Source organism: Mus caroli, unplaced genomic scaffold, assembly GCF_978045245.1.
Source record: "Mus caroli unplaced genomic scaffold, Mus_caroli_1 scaffold_18, whole genome shotgun sequence".
NCBI classification, from domain to species: domain Eukaryota; kingdom Metazoa; phylum Chordata; class Mammalia; order Rodentia; family Muridae; genus Mus; species Mus caroli.
In genome coordinates, this window is record NW_028227273.1 from 10,159,684 (window position 1) to 10,179,840 (window position 20,157).

The 20,157-nt window shown below is 44.7% G+C and overlaps 1 protein-coding gene and 1 long non-coding RNA gene across 2 annotated transcripts in view; one reads left to right on the forward strand and one right to left on the reverse strand.

The window, feature by feature from the left end:
- Window positions 1–725: 725 nt before the first annotated feature.
- Window positions 726–20,157, reverse strand: part of Dync2li1 (dynein cytoplasmic 2 light intermediate chain 1) — a 29,196-nt gene continuing 9,764 nt past the window's right edge. Inside the window, exons 6-13 of the mRNA XM_021149080.3 lie at window positions 14,244–14,430; window positions 13,153–13,221; window positions 12,530–12,607; window positions 10,017–10,093; window positions 9,620–9,690; window positions 8,036–8,133; window positions 7,548–7,640; window positions 726–1,006 (exon numbers count right to left, since the gene is read on the reverse strand). Of these exons, the coding sequence (XP_021004739.1) occupies window positions 944–1,006; window positions 7,548–7,640; window positions 8,036–8,133; window positions 9,620–9,690; window positions 10,017–10,093; window positions 12,530–12,607; window positions 13,153–13,221; window positions 14,244–14,430 (736 nt within the window). The 3' untranslated portion in view covers window positions 726–943. The remainder of the gene's footprint in view (window positions 1,007–7,547; window positions 7,641–8,035; window positions 8,134–9,619; window positions 9,691–10,016; window positions 10,094–12,529; window positions 12,608–13,152; window positions 13,222–14,243; window positions 14,431–20,157) is intronic.
- On the forward strand, window positions 2,780–8,029 carry LOC147000352 (uncharacterized). The gene is made up of 3 exons (XR_015045887.1): window positions 2,780–2,962; window positions 3,424–3,690; window positions 7,679–8,029. It is a non-coding gene; the product is annotated as an uncharacterized LOC147000352 (long non-coding RNA).

Genomic DNA, 20,157 nt, shown 5'->3' on the forward strand with positions numbered 1-20,157 from the left:
ACTTATGATGATGGCTGCACTTACCCAGAACTGGCTTCTTACATGCGATACTCATCCGGGAGTCATTCTGGGTATATTTCTCCTCTCATGAAGTTTTGGTCAGCTTAGTGACATGCTAGCCCATAAGTCTAGCCTGTTCTTTAAAAGGTGATATTTAAGGCGAATGTGACAGTCTCACTGGGTGAAGAGGGGAGAAGTGGGGGTGGAGGTGGCTGCTTTAGGTGGCTCGTTCCAGAGGCAGCTGGAATCTGAGTTTAAGGACCAGGAAAGCGCACCTGCAGCTGTTTCCTGTGCCCCTCTGTTGAAGGGAGACCATGACAACAGAGAACTCCTTCCTGGTTTCCTGACAGCTGCATCTGAGTACACCTTCCAGAAGGACGGTGTCCAACATGGGCACCCACCTTTATATGAAAATTGCTACCAGAGCCAACAAAATGGCTCAGTGGCTAATGGCATCTGCCACCAAGCCTGCTGCCCTGAGTTTGATACCCAGAATCCAAATGGTACAAGGAGTCTTGAAAGTTTTTCTTTGATCTCCATAAACATACCATGGCATGTGTGTGTGTGCACACACGAGAGCTCGCGTGCGCACACACACACACACACACACACAGGATAAGTAAGTAAATAAGAAAAACTGGTACCAAACACCCTTGATTCATATTGCTAAAGAATAAGAGCAAACACTTATACATACCAAAAACTTTATACTTAGATGTTGCAACTAGGTGATAGAAAATTCTTTTATTTGAAAAAGAATGACATATAGTGAATATTTTCCTTCTAAAAGACCTCAGAGCATTCAGAAAGTTGCACCAGAACAAGAAACAGATTTTCTCTAACAGATTATATGCTCAACTTTCTTCCCATGTTGCCACAGAAGGTAAGAAAATCATCTTTCTCGAACTTGGAAAGAAAGCCACGCCCACAGCAGAGAAGCAGGTCAGGAGTCCAGCTCAATTTGCTTCCAGGTCTTAGAGGAGCTTCTCTTGTACTGTTCTAGTTCCTGAAATAAAGATGTGCATCACTTTAAGACAAGACATAATTTCAGGTGAACGCTCATAGGCCACACAGTGCAGCCTTTCCGGCTGTAATCCTCAAGGCTTCCTGAGACCGACTCTGTGACTCTACTAAAAGCTTGTCTTCTAGAGGACAGCCCCCAGAGACTCTGGGCAGACTAAGCATCACTCAGAGATGAATCTAGTAAAATTTCAGACAAAATTATTTACTATACAGAATATGCAACTAACTTTTCAATTAACAAAGCAAGGTGCTTATACTTCGAGGATTTAAAAGTAGATCGATTTGAAAGTGAAATTCAGCCCTTTCCTAAAGTTAGTTTGAAGTTAGCAGTGTTTGAGATGTAGATGTTCTTCAATCCAGTGGTTTTGCTTTGAGAAATGCTATCCTCCTAGGGCTGGAGAGATGGCTGAGTGGCCAAGAGCACAGGCTGATCTTCCTGAGGACCCGGGTGTGAGTCCAGCCATCACGTGTGTCTCACAGATGTTTATAACTGCAGTTTCAGGGGATCCAAAGCCCTCATCTGGTCTGTGCACGAATATAGTGCACAGAATACATGCAGGTAAACAACCACACACATAAAATAATAATACAAAAATTTAAAGAAGAAACTTGTCATACTGAGTTAGGTGTGTTGGTGCATATCTGAAGGCCAGCGTTGGGGAGGCAGGCTGCAGAATCTTAGGTTCAAGGTCAGCCTAGGTTTCACAGTAAGATCTCAAGGCCTGGGGTGTGGCTCATGAGTAGAGTGCTCGTCTAGCTATGGGTTTCTTCCCCATCACTGAGAAGACAAACTGTAGTGTTAGGCATGGTAGCAAATGCCTTTAATTCCAGTACCTGGGAGGCAAAGGCAGCAGAGGTCAGCCTGACCTACATAGCAAATTCCAGGGCTACACAGCAAGACCCTGACTTAAGCAAGCAAGCAAGCAAACAAACAAACAAACAAACAAAACCCTCAAAACCCAAAAACGACTTTTTGGTTTTGTTTCTTCAATATACAGTCTCACTACATACCCCTGGCTGTCCTGGAACATGCTCTGTAGACCAGGCTGGCCTCAGACTCACAGAGATTGTGAGTCAGACTGCCTCTGCCTCCCAATTGCTAGGATTAAAGGCATGTGCCACCACTGGCTTTCTTAAAGACAGAAACTAACAGACATGGGCTTTGGAGATGGCTCATTGGGTAAGTGAGCTTGTAATGACAGCTTAAGACCCGAGTTCAAATCCCCACATCAAAAAAGAACAACAAAACAAAACAAACAAACAAAACAGAGCAACAGTGAAGGGCGCAGGGTGTGGACAGACAGATGCCCCTGCAAAGCATCCATACCTGGAAACCCAGCTGTCTGCAGAAAGGACTGACTAAAATCAGTGTCTATTACAGTCAGCCTTGGGCAGCCTAGTGAAACCAATGGTAGACATATGTGCCCCATAAGAAGAGCAACAGTGGGAAGAAGACAGGAGAGTTCCTCTCCTTTTCCATCTCTAACAGCAGTGGAAGAAACTGGGGATGGACAGCAGTCCTCGGAAGGGGTCATCCCCGGGCGAGCACCCTGTGCTGGTGACTGTCTAAGCAACTGTACAAAATGTACACGGGTATCACGGTTCTGGATAAACAAAGGTGGTTGTTCTGGGATAGGTGAGCACTGCCCACTGGCTGGGGTTACTAACGTTCACAGTTTCTACAAACAAAATCCACTGCTGTGATCATAAAAAGTACAGATTATCTTCCACGGTTATGCTTAAGTTGTTACATTACAACTGAGTCATTACAATTGAGCTGTGCGTACACTCTAGAACGCTGAGCTGTGTGAAGACTCTAGAATGCTTTCATGATACTAACTCCAAAGCAGTCTTCAGCTTGGGTTATGTTTGAGTGATGCCAATCCAGTTTGCCAGTTAGTTTCCACTTACACCACTGAAGATTGCTAACTCATAAAAGGTAGGTAACTGGGTGTGGTGGCACCTACCTTTAATGCCAACCCTCAGGAGGCAGAGAGGAGCTCTAGATGTCTGAGGCCATCCTGGCCTACATAGTTTGTTTTTGGACAGCCAAGACTATACAGCTAGACCTTGTCTCAAAACAAAACAAAATTTACGAAAGAGGCACTGCAAGCTTTATCTTTAACTGGAAAAGGTTGGCTGTTCTTACCAAGACCAAGGGAAGTCTACTGCTTTGCAGCTCTTTGCTGGCTGTGGTATACAACTTGCATATAACATTACAGAGAAAAGAATGAGCCTGGTCACCTGGCCATGCCAAAGAAGGGAAAGGTGTCTTTGATTGATCCAGGAAAAACAAACACAGGAGTTTGTTTCAATATTGCTATCGGATGAACTTAGTACAGCCGATGTTTGAAAGATACAGTAGAGTTTTCTTTATACCGATTCTGTGTCTGTTTACAGAGCCATTAAAAAGCAAAACTAGGAAGCCCCTACCCAGGCTCACCCCTACCCACCCCTGCTCTCTTAAGAAGCCCTGAAGACTCTGAAGACACGGTCTATGGTTTATATGATGCGATACAATAACATTATAATGGATGACAGAGCATCTTCAGCAAAGGACAGTAGCACCGCTCTTCTCTAACCACGTGACCCCAGTATGTCAGTGTGCTTAATAAATCTGCAGCCCGAGGAGCGAGCTGATTGTTTCAGACTGGGGATCTAAACAAGGTAACTATGGCTAAACAAGAAGACCTTAAAAGTAAAAGCAATCATTTGCCTAAACCTCCCTCCCTCAACTCCTTTTTAAAAAGACATGGTCTCAATGTGTAGCCTGCGCTAGCCTGCAGCTCCCTATGCAGAGTACAGTCTCTCCGGGGCTAAGATTAAAGTCATGCATCAACATGATCATTTTCCTGTCCTGGTGGTTTTGTGTCAACTTGAACAAGCTAGAGCCATCAGAGAGGAAGGGGCTTCACTTGAGTAACTGCCTCCATGAGATCCAGTAAGGCATTTTCTCAATGGTGGAGGGCCCAGACCATGTGGGTGGGGCCGCCTCTGGGCTGGAGGGCCTGGGTTCTCTAAGAAAGCAAACCGAGGAAGCCTCGTAGAACAAGTCAGAAAGCAGCCCCCCTCCATGGCCTCTGCGCCAGCTCCTGCCTCCAGGTTCCTGTCCTGCTTGAGTTCCTGTTCTGACTCCCTTTGGTGATGAACAGCAATATGGAAATGTAAGCTGCATAAACCCTTTTCCTCCCAACTTGCTTTTTGGTCATGGTGGTTTGTTGTGGCAACAGAAACCCTGACCAAGACAATAGTCCTTTAACAAAGATACTGAGACAAGATGAGGGACTAAGCTAGCACTTTCCACGTTCTCATTTCCTGGAGTCGGGAATGGTGCAGAGCTCGAGGACGTCAAAGGCACCTCAAGATACTGAAGAAGCAGTCCCTGGTGCCTCGGTGCAATCTGACAGGAGAGACTTTGGAGCCATAAGAGTAAAGAGTGCTAATCTGTAAACAGCCTGTCTGGAGGAAAGCTGTGGTCTTTCCACCCATCCTCTGATCAGTGTGGGCTGGTCTCACAGACCACAGGACCTTCCTGTGTCGGAAAGAACTCAGTTCAAGGCAGATTCAAGCTTGGTGGCTGCCCTAGTTATTTTGTGATATGATACCATGACCAAAAGAAACTTGGAGGAGAAAAGGGTTTATTTTAACTTACATATATACCTGCTGCATTCATCAGGGAGGGAAGTCAGGGCAGCAGGAACAGGAGGCAGAGCTGAGGCACAGGCCATGGAGGGATTGCTGACCGGTTTGCTCTCCTCAGCTTGCTCAGTCTGCTTTGTTACTGCACTCAAGACACCAGCACAGAGGTGGTGCCACCCAGGATGGACTGGGCCCTCCATCAACCACTAAGAAAACGCCCCACAGGCTTAGCTACCACCCAGGCCTTTGGTTTGTTTGTTTGTTTTGTTTTTGTTTTTTAAAGATTTACTTATTCGTGTATTTATGTATATAAAATGTATATGTTGAGTGTTCTGTCTTTGTGCACATAAGAAGGTGTAATCAGATCCTTTTACAAATGGTTATGAGCCACCATGTGAGTGCTGGGACTTGAACTCAGGACCTCTTAACTACTGGGCCATCCCTCCTGCCTGTCAATACTCCAATCTTACTGAGGCATTTTTTTCCAATTAAGGTTCTCCCTCTCAGATGACTCTAGCTTGTGTTAAATTGACATAAAACTAGCCAGCACAGCGGCACATTCTTGGAATTCCTCCGGGGAATCCTGTAAGGTTGCAGGATTGTTTGTTCAAGGCCAGTCTGAGCTACAGAATGAGACCACCAAAAATAGTTTTATTTGAACAGCTACCATAAAAGAAGTACTTTATCACAAAGACTTCCAATGTGGCATTGCGGTCAGTGGTGGTGGGGTGCCGCCCCTACACCGGGGGCTATTTATAGAAAGGTATCTCCATGGAAGCTGGCAGATCTGAATGGAATTCCTGAGCTTGCTTCTCCATCCTAAACTCCATGCCATGCTCTAACCTCACCGCACACATGTGAGTGGGGACCACTTTCTGTTTCAGGCCTAACTGTTGCAGTTTGGGGGTAGGGAAGGAGACGAGAGGAAGGCCAAGTCTAGTGTCTGTGATTTGATGATGTAGGATGTCATCTCTTTCTCCGAAGAGCAAGACTAAGCAAGTTCTGGGTCCGAGGTGTCAGATTAGTCAGTCCAGACGGTCCTGAGAGCCTGCAGGCTGCTTTTAGCAGCGACACACACACACCCAGAGGCAAATCCTGAGTATGTTTTAGTCAGAAGCGGCAGAGCTCTGTTCTTTTAAATGAATATGCTATCACCCAGTGTCAACTCAGACCTCAGGACCTCAATGCTACTTTCAAGGGGAAAATGCTACCCAGCAATCAATAGTCATCAAAAGATGGAGGAGGCAACATCAAGGCAGAAGTCTAGACAGCTGGTGAAACTTTCACCTAAGCTTATCGTTTTTTATTTTCTCTCTCCATCTCTATCATCTATTTATGTATCTAACATTTATCCATCCTCCGTCTGTCTATCTATCCATCATGTCTGTCTGTCTATCTATCTATCTATCTATCTATCTATCTATCTATCTATCTATCTATCAATCAATCATCTATCTACCTATCTTTATATATCAATCTTTAGAATCAAATATTAATTAAATAATCAAGCATTAAGTGGCAATCACTGTCACAACTTTTACAGCAAAGTGCAAATTGTATGAAGATTCTATATGGGCCATCTGAAGTCCGCACAATTTATCTACTAGGACAACACAAATAAAACTGGCAAAATGAAGATATTATAATTTTTGTAGGTGAGTTAAAAAGACTATGTCAGTTAAGAGAGTCTGGCTGTTCTGTTGTGTTGTCTGAACACAAGGGTTAAGGATGGATGCTCCACTTTCATCTAACATGGAGTCAGAGGAGATATAATTCCAAAGTGTAAGTTCAGAGTTCCACATACGTCAGCATATTACTAACACCCGTGCATGTGACCTTATTAAAGCAGTCACGATGCCATAGAAACAGATAATAATGATTAATGATTGACTCTTGAAACTAATTGGGAGGTGACCTCCAATAAACTCTCCAGCCAAGGCTCATGTACAATGAGGGTTACATTAGGTCGTTCCATTTCCCCTACATTATGCTTCATGCTTCCCTACAGATACAAAGCCATTCAAATATCCACGCATATTATCAAGTTGTCTGGAATGTGTTTAAATAAAACACTTTGTTTACTTTGTTAATTGTAGGACCTCTTAGGTTAAGGGTGAGTGCTAGGAAAAATGCCCTGGTCACCAGTCCCAGCGGACTGTTGGGGGCTGGGACAGTAGACAGATGTCTCCAAGTAACCCCTGTGACAGTGCGACTGTCCGAGTTACATTGTTTTGCGTACCTGCCCAGATGTGGCCATGCTTCCAGCTTGCAGAGTGTGCTCTACAAGTGTGTCCTCATACAAGGACAGATGGTGTGACATCTTATGCTATCACAGTAAAAGGAGGGCTGACGAAATCTGTGTCCACTACTTGTGTCACGGTGGACCTCACCAACAGTTACATGCTTTCTTTTTTAAGATTTGATTCTGAAATGGGGCTCTCCTGCCGTGCCTACGTCTAAGCACTTTCTTCCGAGATCCTAGACTCTGTCAGGTGTGCCTATAGAGCTTGGTCTGACAGGGTAGAGTCCTTAACTGGACAAGGGAACCTTCCTAGGACAAGGGAAGAATAACCATGTCTAATGACCGAATGAGAAACAAAAGCGCTCAAAGACTCTTAAAACAGGAGTGTCTTAAGTGCCTCCCCAAGCGAGCGTGGGAGCCAGGACCCATCTCAACATTAAGTAAACTGGAACACTGGAAAAGGGTCTGTGTAGATATTTACATTTCCTTTGGGTGGTGGAGTGGTGGGTGACTTTCAAGTTTCTTTTATATGCATATCAGAATTTTTTCTATACAGATAGATATAATACTTAGGTGATTTTGCAAGTAAGAAATTATGAAAATGTATGAACTTCCCGATGAATACCACTGGGTTTGGAAATACCTGGTCCTTCTGCACCCTCATCTCATCCACTTCACTTTCTGCGTACTGTGGGTCTCGGGCTGGGTCCTGGATCGCCTTCAGGGTGCCAGTACTCTGAAATTACAGTTTCCCACGTCATTTCACGCCCACAGCCCACAGTGCCATAGTCACCATCTGTCTACGAGGCCGAGCTCCATCAGCGTGGCATCGAGAGCGCTCTGCTGTTTACAGCTTCCGTCAGACTCTCAGAAATCTACCGCAAACACACCCGTGCTCCCCACCTCCAGCCTGGGTCAGGTGTCTCTGCCTTCTAACAGCCAGAGAGCTCTGTATGGAAGGGACAGGGGCCATGCCTTACTCAGCTATTAATCTCCATGGTGCTTTGTCTACAACAGTTTTAGCAAACATTTCACCATTTTGGAACATGAGAGAGAGCTGGAGTTATCAGAACAGGCCTTTGGGCATCTCCCGTCACAGCTGACAGCTTCCCAGCAATGAAGAACATGTACCTTTGGTGGGAAGAGCTTGTCATACACCTTTCTCCACAGCTCCATAGGTGAGTGGGCCTGAAGCTTTCCAATGTCACTGTCAGCAACAGGAGGAGACCCTAAAATGGAAAGTTTACCTCAGTTGACTACAAAGATTCAATTTTTGTAAACTATTAACAAGCAGATGCCGTTTATTAAAGCACTAGTCCTAGGTCTCTTGTTTTCTATCTCCATATTACAGACACTATTATGATTGTGCTATCTTGGTTGTTGTACTGGAAACAGAGGCAGCAAGACATAACGGGTGAGCTATAACTCTGACTCCCACTCCCTACACTGGTATCTGTGCCCTGTTCAGCAATTCCAGGTCTCAGTGTTCACAATAGAAATACGCATGTGCTCATGGTAAAGACTTCATACAGCAGTGTCATCCATTTTACATAAAACCGATCACTGCCCAGAAGTTCATTACTATAGAGAATAAACTGGCAGTATGTATGGCTATGTTCCATAACCAGGAAAGAGTTCAAATATTAATTAGAACTGTAGGCAGAATATACATAGAAAACCCATTAAAGTATACTGAGATCAATAATACAGACTGGTAAAGTTTCTACACCACATACATGTGTATAAATGCAGAGTACCAGAGAGGTGTGTGAGGGATCCTGCATACACACACACACACACACACACACACACACAAGTGCACACACACACCACACACACACATATACATGCACACACCACACACACATGTGCATGTACACACACATACATGCACACACACACCATACACACATACACACACATACACACACACGCACATACATGCACACACTTGCACACACACATACATGCACACACACACCACACATACACACACACACCACACACATGCACATACATGCACACACACACACGCACGTGCACACATACACACATACATGCACACACATGCACACGCACATACCACACACAAGATTCAGCTCCTTCTTCCCCCTCGAAGTGCTGGGTTGTACCGAGGACCTTACTCATTTGAGGCACTCTACCACTGAGCTACAGTCCCTGTCCCTACTATTTTAATGAGGACAATATATTTATAACTTGAATATTTAAATTAATTTGAAAAAATTAAAAAATTCAGTCACTTTCTGGCAATTTTTGATCTATAACCTGAGATTTTTATCCTTTCTAACATCTTTATTGTCCCCCAAAATGTTCAACTATTAACCTTCAAGGTTCCCTTATCATTTTGGTGAGAAAGTATTGATTCCCTACTTGAGTGTGTGTGTGTGTGTGTGTGTGCATCCAACACTGGTGTTGGGAACTAAACTTGGGTCCTCTGGGAGAGCAGCAAGTGCTTCTAATTTCTGAGCCACGTCTCAGTTCCGGCTCTTACTTCTCCACACAGTGCCCTGCCTGCTATCACAAGTACGTCAATGTGCTGGGAGCTTCCTCAATTCTGGGGATACAAATGGATGCTTATGAAATAACTGCTACGAAATGAAGCCAGAATGGTGGTGTGCTGGAGACCAAGGAGGCAGGAAGAGAAAATCAATAAGCAATTTTAAAAGATTAAGCAATATTAATAAGTTCACCCACCTATCTGACATAAAGAATCCAGTCCTGCTGTGATAAACAGTGGCTTATTTTGATCCACACATATTGATTTGCTGTATGGCAAAGAAAAAGATTGTAATTTAGTTCACCAATTAAATATGCTGCCACGTTCTAGTATTAGTACACAGGCCACATTTTATCTAAGTCATGGATGAAAAAGCATTGACCCAAATGGGCCAGTACCATTGGTTGTGACAGACTAACCCCATAGTCAGCTCAAACCACGAGAAAGAACAAAGTCAGAGAAGACATATGGGAAAACTTCCAACTCCATTTAAAATGAACAGAAGAAAATCCTAAGCACAGAAAAGTGGTAAGGTGGAGGGGGATACAGAAGCCAGGGGACAGGGAGAACTGATTGGAAAATATTTACCAATACCTTTTTTCAATACCGAATGCCAACTGGTTGATAACACCGCGTATCTTCAGTAACAGAGCTTCTGACTTGCTGGTAAACTTAGAAACAAATGAGATAAATTACACTCTGCTCTCTCATCCTCTAACAGTAAAAACCACAGCTCTGAACAAGCACACTGGCCAGAGAATTACAACTTCTTTTCCTCAGAACATGTACATTTGAGTCGACAAAACAGGCTGACTAAGGCAGCCTCGATCAGCTTGCCTCGGTACCGACTTCATGAGTGTGTGATGCAGGAAGGACCCAGAGAGCTCACCAATCATCTCACGAGCTCAGCTCCATCATCAGAATTTGTTTTTAATTTGTACATTAGTGTTTGCCTGAAATGTTTGCTGTGTGTGTCAACACAAACATTCTTAATGTTCTAAAAGAAAATGTCCCCCAATCTAACTGGGTCAGTTAGACAGGGAGAAGCATATATAAGAGTAACTGTGACAGCTGCAGGCGGGGACAGTCACACTGGCACTCCCTGAATTGATTTTTTTTAGCTTCTTTTTTTAATCACCTGCAGAGCTGGGGGGGGGGCAATTCCTGAATCTTCCCCTGGGCTGATCTAAGAGAGCCAAATTGCAGCACCCCAGGACCGTGAAAGGGGGTGCCTGCCACCGAGAGCTAGGCTCTGACTCTTGAGTAAGCAGGATGTGTGTGTGTGTGTTTGTGTGTCCTCTACAGACGGTCAGTCACTGTTTGCCTTCTAAATACTTTGCTATTCAAAGGCAAAGGAGAACGGCTCGGATGTATGAAGTGAAATGAAATACTTATAAATCAAAGATAGCAAGTTTCTGGTTCCCGGGGGAGCTCCACAGGATGACGCTGACTCTGGTGTAAGAACAGGCTCACAGAGGAAGTACAGCACACAGGGCTCACAAAGGTCAGACACATTCATTTAAAACAAAGACTTTAATAATGATCATGTTTACCGTGTGATATGTAAAATAGGGATTTTTTTAATTAAAAAAGATTGTTGTACTTAGTTTTACTAAGAAATTATATATTTGTTACAATATAATATATTGTTATTGCTTTAAACTATGTAATTTTGTAATATTTTGTTTTTATCACATGGGCGAGGAGAAAGCCTAAGCACAAATGTTTCTCAGGGTCGAGGGGTGGGAGAGCACCAACTCATCTCACCATCTGCTGCCTCTCAAACCCCTCCCTCCACTCCTGCTGGTGCTCCAGAGTCAGCTTAGTGCTGGGAACCCCCCCTCACCGCCTCCCCCCTTCTCCTTCCTCCCCGTGTCCTCCCCAGAGCCACCCCTCCCACCCTCGGAGGTGCTCCTCTCCACTCATTAGGGGAAATGAATAAACTAGAAACTTCCTCCCCACTGGTTCTTTTCAAAATGGCAAAAAAAACTTTCCAAAGCCTGACGTATAGGCAGACAGAGTTCAGGCTAAGAAGGTAAAGAGAACACATAAAGAAATGGGAAGTGCTCTAAATGCATAGATATTGAACATACACAGAATACAGAGCGTGTACAGCTGGTACAGCTGGGGCAGCAACAGGCTCTACCCTGCCCTGGGGCTCTACATTTCTCTGAGCACTTTGATTCAGGAAAGCAGACCACCAACTATTTATTCAACAGCTAAGATAGCCTTGTTTGTTGTTGTTGTTGTTGTTTGTTTTGTTTGTTTTTGAGACAGGGTCTCATTATAGAGGCCCAGAAAAGGTCGACTATTTTAATTCCCACAATTACTCTTTTAACGTGCAAACATTTTAAGTTTGCCTAGCAAAAGCAGTTCAGAAATTAAGGTAGTATTTTCCAGCAAAATAGTTTTACATTTTATCTTTTGTTTAAAGGATAACCAGCAAAGTCTGGCCCCACCTCAGAAGATCGTTCCAACCCTGTGCTTTTCGGGTTGTTTCTGAGCCGCACAGGCTGCCTTGAACCTGAGCACTTCCTGCCCCATCCATCCGTCTCCTGAGGTGGGCTATTTATTCACTATTTATTCACTGGCTCCACAGTTCAGGCCCGCGCCGCTCCTCATGAAGCAGGCAGGCATGGTTCCCATTCGTTTTTACCTCAGAGGATGTGAAGCTTAAGTGGCTGGTCCAGAATCCTTGTCTATCAAGGAGTTGGTCACAGTGACACTGACCTGGGCAGCTCGACTCCAAGATTCATGATTTTAACCTCTATACCAGCATTGCTTTTACATAAAACATCATCTTATTTAAATCCCGCCCTTGCCCCCCTCTTTCTGGGCCCTTCCATTGAAGGAATATAGATTCTAATTCTTGAAGACAAAAATAAAAATGTGTGAACACACCAACGTATCTCTGAAGCTTGCCTGGGCTTACAGACACAAGCCGAGGAAGGTGGGGAGGCCATGGGCAGAGGGCTCTGCAGGGGCCCTGTCTAAGCAGAGCTTTGGAAGTGAGAAGGAAGGGGGCGGGGCGAGCTCAGGTCTCTATTATTCCCATCTGGGCAGCCCTCTCCTTTCTCCACACGCCCAGAGGGCAGGGAGGCACTGACCATCAGCGAGGCTCCGTAGTAATGTGCCACAAAGCGCAGGGTCTTACATATCACCTTTCTCTTCTCAGGATCAAAATCCTGTGGAAGAAAATTATTACAAGGAAAAAATAAGCCAGAGGACTCAACAGCTCACGTGGGGAGAAACACATTATTTGTTTTTAAATCCCCACCCTGAGGAGTCTGGCTCGGTCACCTCCACGTTCACATCTGGAGAGACTGAACAAGCCGCAGTCTCCTACTGCTATCAGATCTGTTTAAACGCTTGGCTTCAGAGAGTCCAGATATAAGCACACATTTCATCCCGCGCAATACCCTAAGGACTCCCTGACAAGCCAAGATAAGAAGAAACTAATTCCCTCCTTTCTGCAGTTTACAGTTGGGGAGTAAGTCTTACCCCTCAGTGCCAAGATGTGTTTTTAAGGTTTCTGCCTCACCCCGTTCTAACCAATGGGCTCGTTTTCCTGACCTCCTTGGGATGTCCTTATCATATCGTCCTTTCTAAAATCTTTTACATGGGTGTCTCTGAGCTGGTCCCTTCCAGAGGTACTGTTCTTATTTCATCATTTTCCCATAAAAGCAGAGCTACACATGCCCAGTGAACAGCTAGACATGGAAGCACCTACCTGGAAAATATCATATTTACTTCCAATAATGACCAGAGGTATTGGAAATGGGTCAATTAATTCCCGGTCCTGTTAATAAACAGATATACTTGATTATAGCTGTGTATTGCTATGTCCTCAGGAATTTCTGTTTACTTCAGAAGACACCTTTTACTCTCGTCATTGATGTTCACCATATTTTCTGTCATAGAGTTTGCTATGATATTAACTTTCACTTTGTGCTATATTTTAAGTGTGAAGCCAGAAATGGCAATTTTCATAACACCATGGCGCCCATTCACTTCTGTGGTCTGCTACTCTGGTTTGATTGTTTGTTTGTTTGTTTTGTTTTGTTTTCCAAGACAGACTCTGTGTAGCCCTGGCTGTCCTGGAACTTGTTTTGTAGACCAGGCTGGCCTCGAACTCTGATCTGCCTGCCTCTGCCTCCCGAGGGCTCCACCCAGCTACTGCTGGTCTTCCCTACAAGGACATCATCTTTAAGGGGCTTCTCATTTATGTAAAGTGAGTGCTGCTTGGCTGAGTTTGGTCCTGATTCTTTGTAAGACGCAGGCGCACAAACTATGGACACTAGGAAATGCTTCTCTTAGTTTGCTAGATGATGACATTCAGGACTGTATCTAAAAAACTTGTGCTGCCACCACAGCAACTCTATAACTTGATAGTTTGTGGATGGTGGGGGAGTCACATGACAGCCACTGAATGAATGCAGACGCCTGTTGCTGGGGAGGCAGCTGACTCTCTGCTCCTGCTTCAGTCTGTAGCTTCAGCCAGCCTCTTCCCAGTTCAACCCAGATTTTCATCTTCATTTTACAGAGATTATACAATCAATATCAGAACTCTACTCTAAAACTCCCTTTCTCTTGAGTGGTAAGGTACATTGCAGTGAACACGGCAGCTGTCTGACGAGGAGACGTCAGCGCCTTCCCCCTCTCTGGCTCTTTCTGAGGTTTATGAAATTGCTGTAAGTTTCCAGTAAATCAGTTCATTTACATCAAACACATTTTAAGCCATGCAGAAAATGAAAGAAGCTGTATTGCGGTACTGTCTCTACTCGGTGTGGCACTGAGGCCAGAACAAACCGGAAAGCTCACCGGATGGTCCTTCTGCACCACACTCCACATTCGTTGCCGCATCTCGGCCGAAGCCTTGGAGCTTGTCTTGCCCAGCTTCATTATCACCTTGTCTACATGGCTTTTTGTGGCTTGCAACAGATTTTCCATGGTTGACCAAAGATCATTAGGTTTGGAAAGATCCAAAACAAGAACAATAGAAAACGTCCTAAAGAGATAAAACGGCTGTAAACAAAGAGATTCCTCGTGGTAACTGTTTTGAGATGTGAAATGTCCTGAAATTTATCTAATATAGTTATAAACCCCAGCATGCTATTATTCCAAGACGGAGTGAGAGCTCACTTAGAGCCTTGTGTACTCTGGTCCTTCCTACTGGTACTCAGTATGACAGCTAAGAATGATGCAGTTCAGACAGAGAAGCTGAACGGGAATGGTCCGATGATGCCACTTTTAGACCTGACTTTACCTGGTACTCCACAGAAAAGGAGCAAAACTCTCACTGCCAAGGTCAGCAGCAACGCAATGTATACGGAAGGGAATGGACACACTGATGAGCCTTATGGGGAAGCCAGCGGGCTCGCTTAAGCTTTTTCTAGGCAGTTTCCCTAGATGTACTGATGCCCGTTTTATGGATCTGAAATTAGAAGCGCTTATTTATATAACTAGTAAGCTGGAAAAGTGCTTTTAAATCAAAGTCGTCTGTTTTCCAGCTATACTACTCTGTCTCTCTGAAAACAGGGCTCTGATTAGCAGAGGACTCTGCCATCACCACAGACAGTGGGCTCCACTCCTACACATTAAACATAAATCTAAATCTAAACTCTACAACAAAATAACCCATTTAAAAAAGGATTCCAATAACTCCAAAGAGATAGCTGTTGGCCAAGAAGCACATGAAAAGATGCTTGAGGACTGGAGAGATGGCTCAGAAGGTTCAATCCCTGGTTTACAAGCGTCTATGACTCTAGTTCCAGGGGGTTCTGACACCCTCTGCTGGCCCCTGTAAGTACTGCATGCATGTGGTACACAGATACACATTAACATGCAGGCAAAACAACAATACACATAAACATTTAAAAAATGCTCAACAATTTCAACTATGAGAAAGTTGTAAAAAAAAAACTCAAAAAGAGAGTGTGCTCTCACAGCCATTAGGGTAGCTGTTATCTAAGAAAAGACATAGGAAGTAAGTGCTGCTGAGAATACAGAAAATTTAACTGTGCATCGCTGGCAAGGGTATAAAACAGTGTCGCAGCCTTGGAAAACAGTGTGGCAGTTCCTGAAACAACACAACAGAAACACCACGCGGTTCAACATTCCATTTCCAGGTCTATGCCCGAATTCTGAAGAATATTTGTTATTTGTGTTTTGAGACCTTGTAGCCCTGGCTGTTCTGGAACTTACTATGTATCCAAGGTTGGCCTTGAACCATTTGCTTGCCTGGGTCCCAGACTGCTGGGATTATAGGCATGAGCCACTATGCCCAGAGGGAACCTATGACCGAAACACTATGTGGATATCAGTGTTCATGGCAGCAGCATCCACAATAGCCAAAGGGCAGAATAGCCCAAAAGTCCATGGACAGATTGATGGGTGAACAGACTGTAGGATATACAGATGGTGAAGCACTGCCCGCTATTACAAAGGAGGGAAGTTCAACACATGCTATACTATGACCTTGAGGACATTATACTAAGTTAAATAAACTACAAAAAGGCAAATACTACATGACCTCATTATATAAGACACCATGGAGTCAAACACTAGGAGCCCACAGGAACTTTACTGCAGGAAGACCACGAAGTCCTAGGAATGAATGTGGTGGTGCTGGCTGTACAGCCGTGGACATGTGCTCAATGCCACAGAAGACCTCATCATGAAGTACATCAGTGGGAGATGTTATATTGTGTATATTTTAGCCAACTGAAACACACACACACACACACATGAATGCTTTAGAAAATGTTCAGAATAAGTATGTAGACATTAAATCATGGCCAACATTTTTTTTTTGAGACAAAGTTTCTCTGTTTTTCTGTGTAGGCCCAGCAGTCCTGGGATTGACAGAGATGCGCCTGCCTCTGCCTCCCAAGTGCTGGCGTCACATCTGTGCACCATCACGCCCAGCTCAGAGCCAACATTCTTACTCAACAGGTAAATATTCTGCTAGGAGATAAAAATGATGCTATTCAGGTTTTTTGTGGGGTCAGTCAAAGCAGCTATTTTGGGTAATTCATACAAAACAGTATCTAAATTCTGTGCCCGTGGTCTCAGTTTAGTAAGGATACTTTAGATACTAATAGCAAACATATCTGTAAAATTACTGTCTAGCTCGTCATTTCTATGTCACCTAATTAAGTTTATAAACAGTCTGCTTCTCTAAAGAGTCATATACTAAATATGTACTAGTAAAGAAACGAATTTTACTCTTAGAGCTTTAGCGTACCATGGTTTGGTTCTGTTTTATAAGACGGTTGTAACCTTTTTACTATAGTCAAATAGTACAACATAAAAATCACTTTTAACCCTGAAAACAGGCAGAACAGAAACAGATTAACTAACATTTTGTTTCTAGCACTGTGTCTCTCTGTCCCTTCTTTACAGAAAATGTTAGCTAAGTAAACAGCTTAAAAATTCTTAAAGTGAGACTGGTCCACAGGAAATGCTCTTTTGCAAGTTAATCTGAGAGGGCCAGGCCAACTCCGTGCCAGGCTTCAAGTGGGCAGTTACGAATGCCTAAATTTCTGTTTCCAAGAACTGGGCAAGTCCATGCAGTCCAGGCCTCAGAAGCTGCCCCTGCCACCTGGCCTGAGGCAAGGACAATGGGTCAGCGGCAGTGTCCAGACTTCCTCAGCTACATCCTCAGCAACAGTTTCCAGACCTCCCCAGCAAGTTTCCAGCCCCCACACCCCAGTAATGGAATGTCTGTAGAGATGGACCCAGCAGATTAACATGGAGGTCACCTACCCTGGAATTCCCTAATGTGCTTTAAATCAGGCTGTGAGCTCTCTTGGGTGTCTTTCTATCTTGGTAATGAATGGGAGAGCCCAGCATTCGGGACTTCTGCAGAATAAAACACTCTTTGCATTTACATACTATTTGAGTCCAGGGAGTCATTCTTCAGTGAACTGTGGACCCTTACAAATCAAAGTCTGTTCTATGAACATTATGTCAAGGGTAAACAATATTTAATTGCATGTGGCAATACATCAGTTTCTCAATGTGCCGGGGTTTGCCCTAAACAAGAAAATTATGTGTTAAACTAATTCCAGTTTAAGAACTCTCTGTGGCTCAACTACAGGAAGGAAGAGCCTCACTAAACACACCCAACTTTGGACCCAGACCTGGGCCTAATTCATTACAACCCGGTCCGTCCCCTCTCCCAAAGCTGGCTCCAGCTGTCCGGGAGCCTAGGGACAGGACGTCTCAGACCCCACGCAGTGAGGTATTAAAGAAACATGGAAAGTTTTCACCTCCTGTAGAAACCTGAATTTCCACGAGTCTGTCCTGCCTAGTTACATACAAGTCTGTCCTAGTACAGGCAGAAGTGGGCCTCTGCTTGCAGCCTTCCTGCCTCTTGGCAACACAAGGTGGCAGCGGGCTCTTAGCTCCTCCCCACCCTCCCCATCTCCACTCTTACTGCCTCTTCTCAATGGTCAACTACAAACTTGCTACCTCCTAGGAAGCTTTTCTTATCTCCATCCAAGAGCCGGGCAGTGGCGGTGCACACCTTTGATTGCAGCACTCGGAAGGCAGAGGAAATCTCTGAGTTCAAGGCCAGTCTGGTCTACAGAGTTCCAGGGTAGCTAAGACTACGTCAAACAGAGAAATCCTGTTTGAGAAAAAAAAGTGGGAGGAAGGAAAAGGAAGAAGAAGAAAGAGGAAAAGGAAGAAGCAGCAGAAGGGAAGAAAGAAAGTAAGGAACAACAACAAACAACAAGGTCAAATGCTGTAAGTTTTTTTTAACAAACCAACCAACCAGCCAAAACAAAATAAAAGAAAACCAAACCAAACCAAACAAACAACACCCCCTCAACAACTAATGTCGTAGGGAAAAGGTATTTATAAGCAGAATCGCAGGGCCTCCATGTATATACACAGCCTAACTGAAGGGCCTCCATGTATATACACAGCCTAACTGAAGGGCCTCCATGTATATAGGCAGCCTAACTGAAGGGCCTCCATGTATATAGGCAGCCTAGCTGAAGGGCCTCCATGTATATAGGCAGCCTAGCTGAAGGGCCTCCATGTATATACACAGCCTAACTGAAGGGCCTCCATGTATATACACAGCCTAACTGAAGGGCCTCCATATATATACACAGCCTAACTGAAGGACCTCCACATATACACATGCAGCCTAACTGAAGGGCCTCCACATATACACAATGCAGCCTAACTGAAGGGCCTCCATGTATATACACAGCCTAGCTGAGCATCTTGTCACCAAATGAAGCTTCCATTACTGGGAACAGTTTACACCTAATTAAGTTGTTGGCCAAAGGGGCTCCATTCCAACCCCCAAACAACCTAGGCTGTTGTCAAGGCTGCTCTCCACAAACTGGCAACAAGGCCCCACCGCTAAAGGCAACATCTACACAACACACTGAGCACAGAGAAATCAAGCTGGTGACTACACAGAGCCTTCACCCCTGTGGGCTAACGTCTTTGGAACAACAAGGTGCTCTGCGTACTACTGAAGGAGAAACATATGCACCGACTCAGCTACAAACCCTTCTGTGTACAACAGTGTCCTGCCTACAAGATGTGCTGGTGCAGCGGTGCACAAGGCCTGTGAGAGGAAACAACCGAGATCTGACTTCATTTAAGGGCCAGTCCAGAAGAGGGAACCCCACCCCACAATGCTTGCATAACCAAGAACCCGACACTAGAGAGCTTAGGGACCTTGGATAAAACTAAACACTTGTGTGCCACTAAAAGAACTCGGCAATTTAGTGACTACTAAGGACACTGTGCTGCACTCACAGGTCAGTAGTGTTCAGCCACATCCAAGACAGGAACAAACAGAGACCCACAGCCACACATGCTGAGAACCAGAGTCCTGGGACCACTCAGCCTTAACCCTACTGTCTCTATTGAAGGCTTCCCCTCTCAGGGCTCAGGGCACCCTGCTGGAGAGGAGGCGGAAAGACTGTAAGAGCCAGAGGGGCTGGAAGACACCTAGGAAACAAGGTCCTCCAAATAAACAGGTCCTGTGCACACATGAGCTCAGAGACTGAGGCAGCATGCACAGGACCTGCATGGGTCTGCACCAGATGGGGTCCCAGAAGCTATGATAACCTTACAAATGAAAACCTAGCTTTGTCCAGTGGAGTCTGTGGTGACTTCTTAATTGTCAACTTGACTACAACTGGAATGAACTAAACCCCAAGTGGCTGGATATGCTTGTGAGAGATGTTTTTAAATCTGAATCTCTGAGGTGGGAAGATTCCCCTTTAATCTGGGCCACATCATCTCCTGGCAGCCCTATCTAAAGGCACGAAGAAGGAAGCTGGCTCTCTACTTCCTCTCACTCTTGCTAGCAACTCCATTTCAGGATTCCAGCACCTACTGCACAGTAGCTGAGACATCCAGCCTGCTCCCCACGGCAAAGCCGAAGAGGAAGCCTGCTGGTGAAAACAGTCCAGTTGTGGGGCCGCAGGCCATGCTGGATGCCTTACTGTAACTCCAGCTCTGGGAGAGCTGATGCTCTCTTCTAAGCTCCACAACCACGGGCACTCATACACCACACGTGAGCACGCACACATGCACACACACACACATGTACATGCACATGTATGTATGTACACACAAGTACACATACACACACTCACCCACACACACATACACACATACCTATGCACGCACACACACACACACACACACACACACACACACACACACACGCATGATACTACTTGCTTTTAATCCTTGA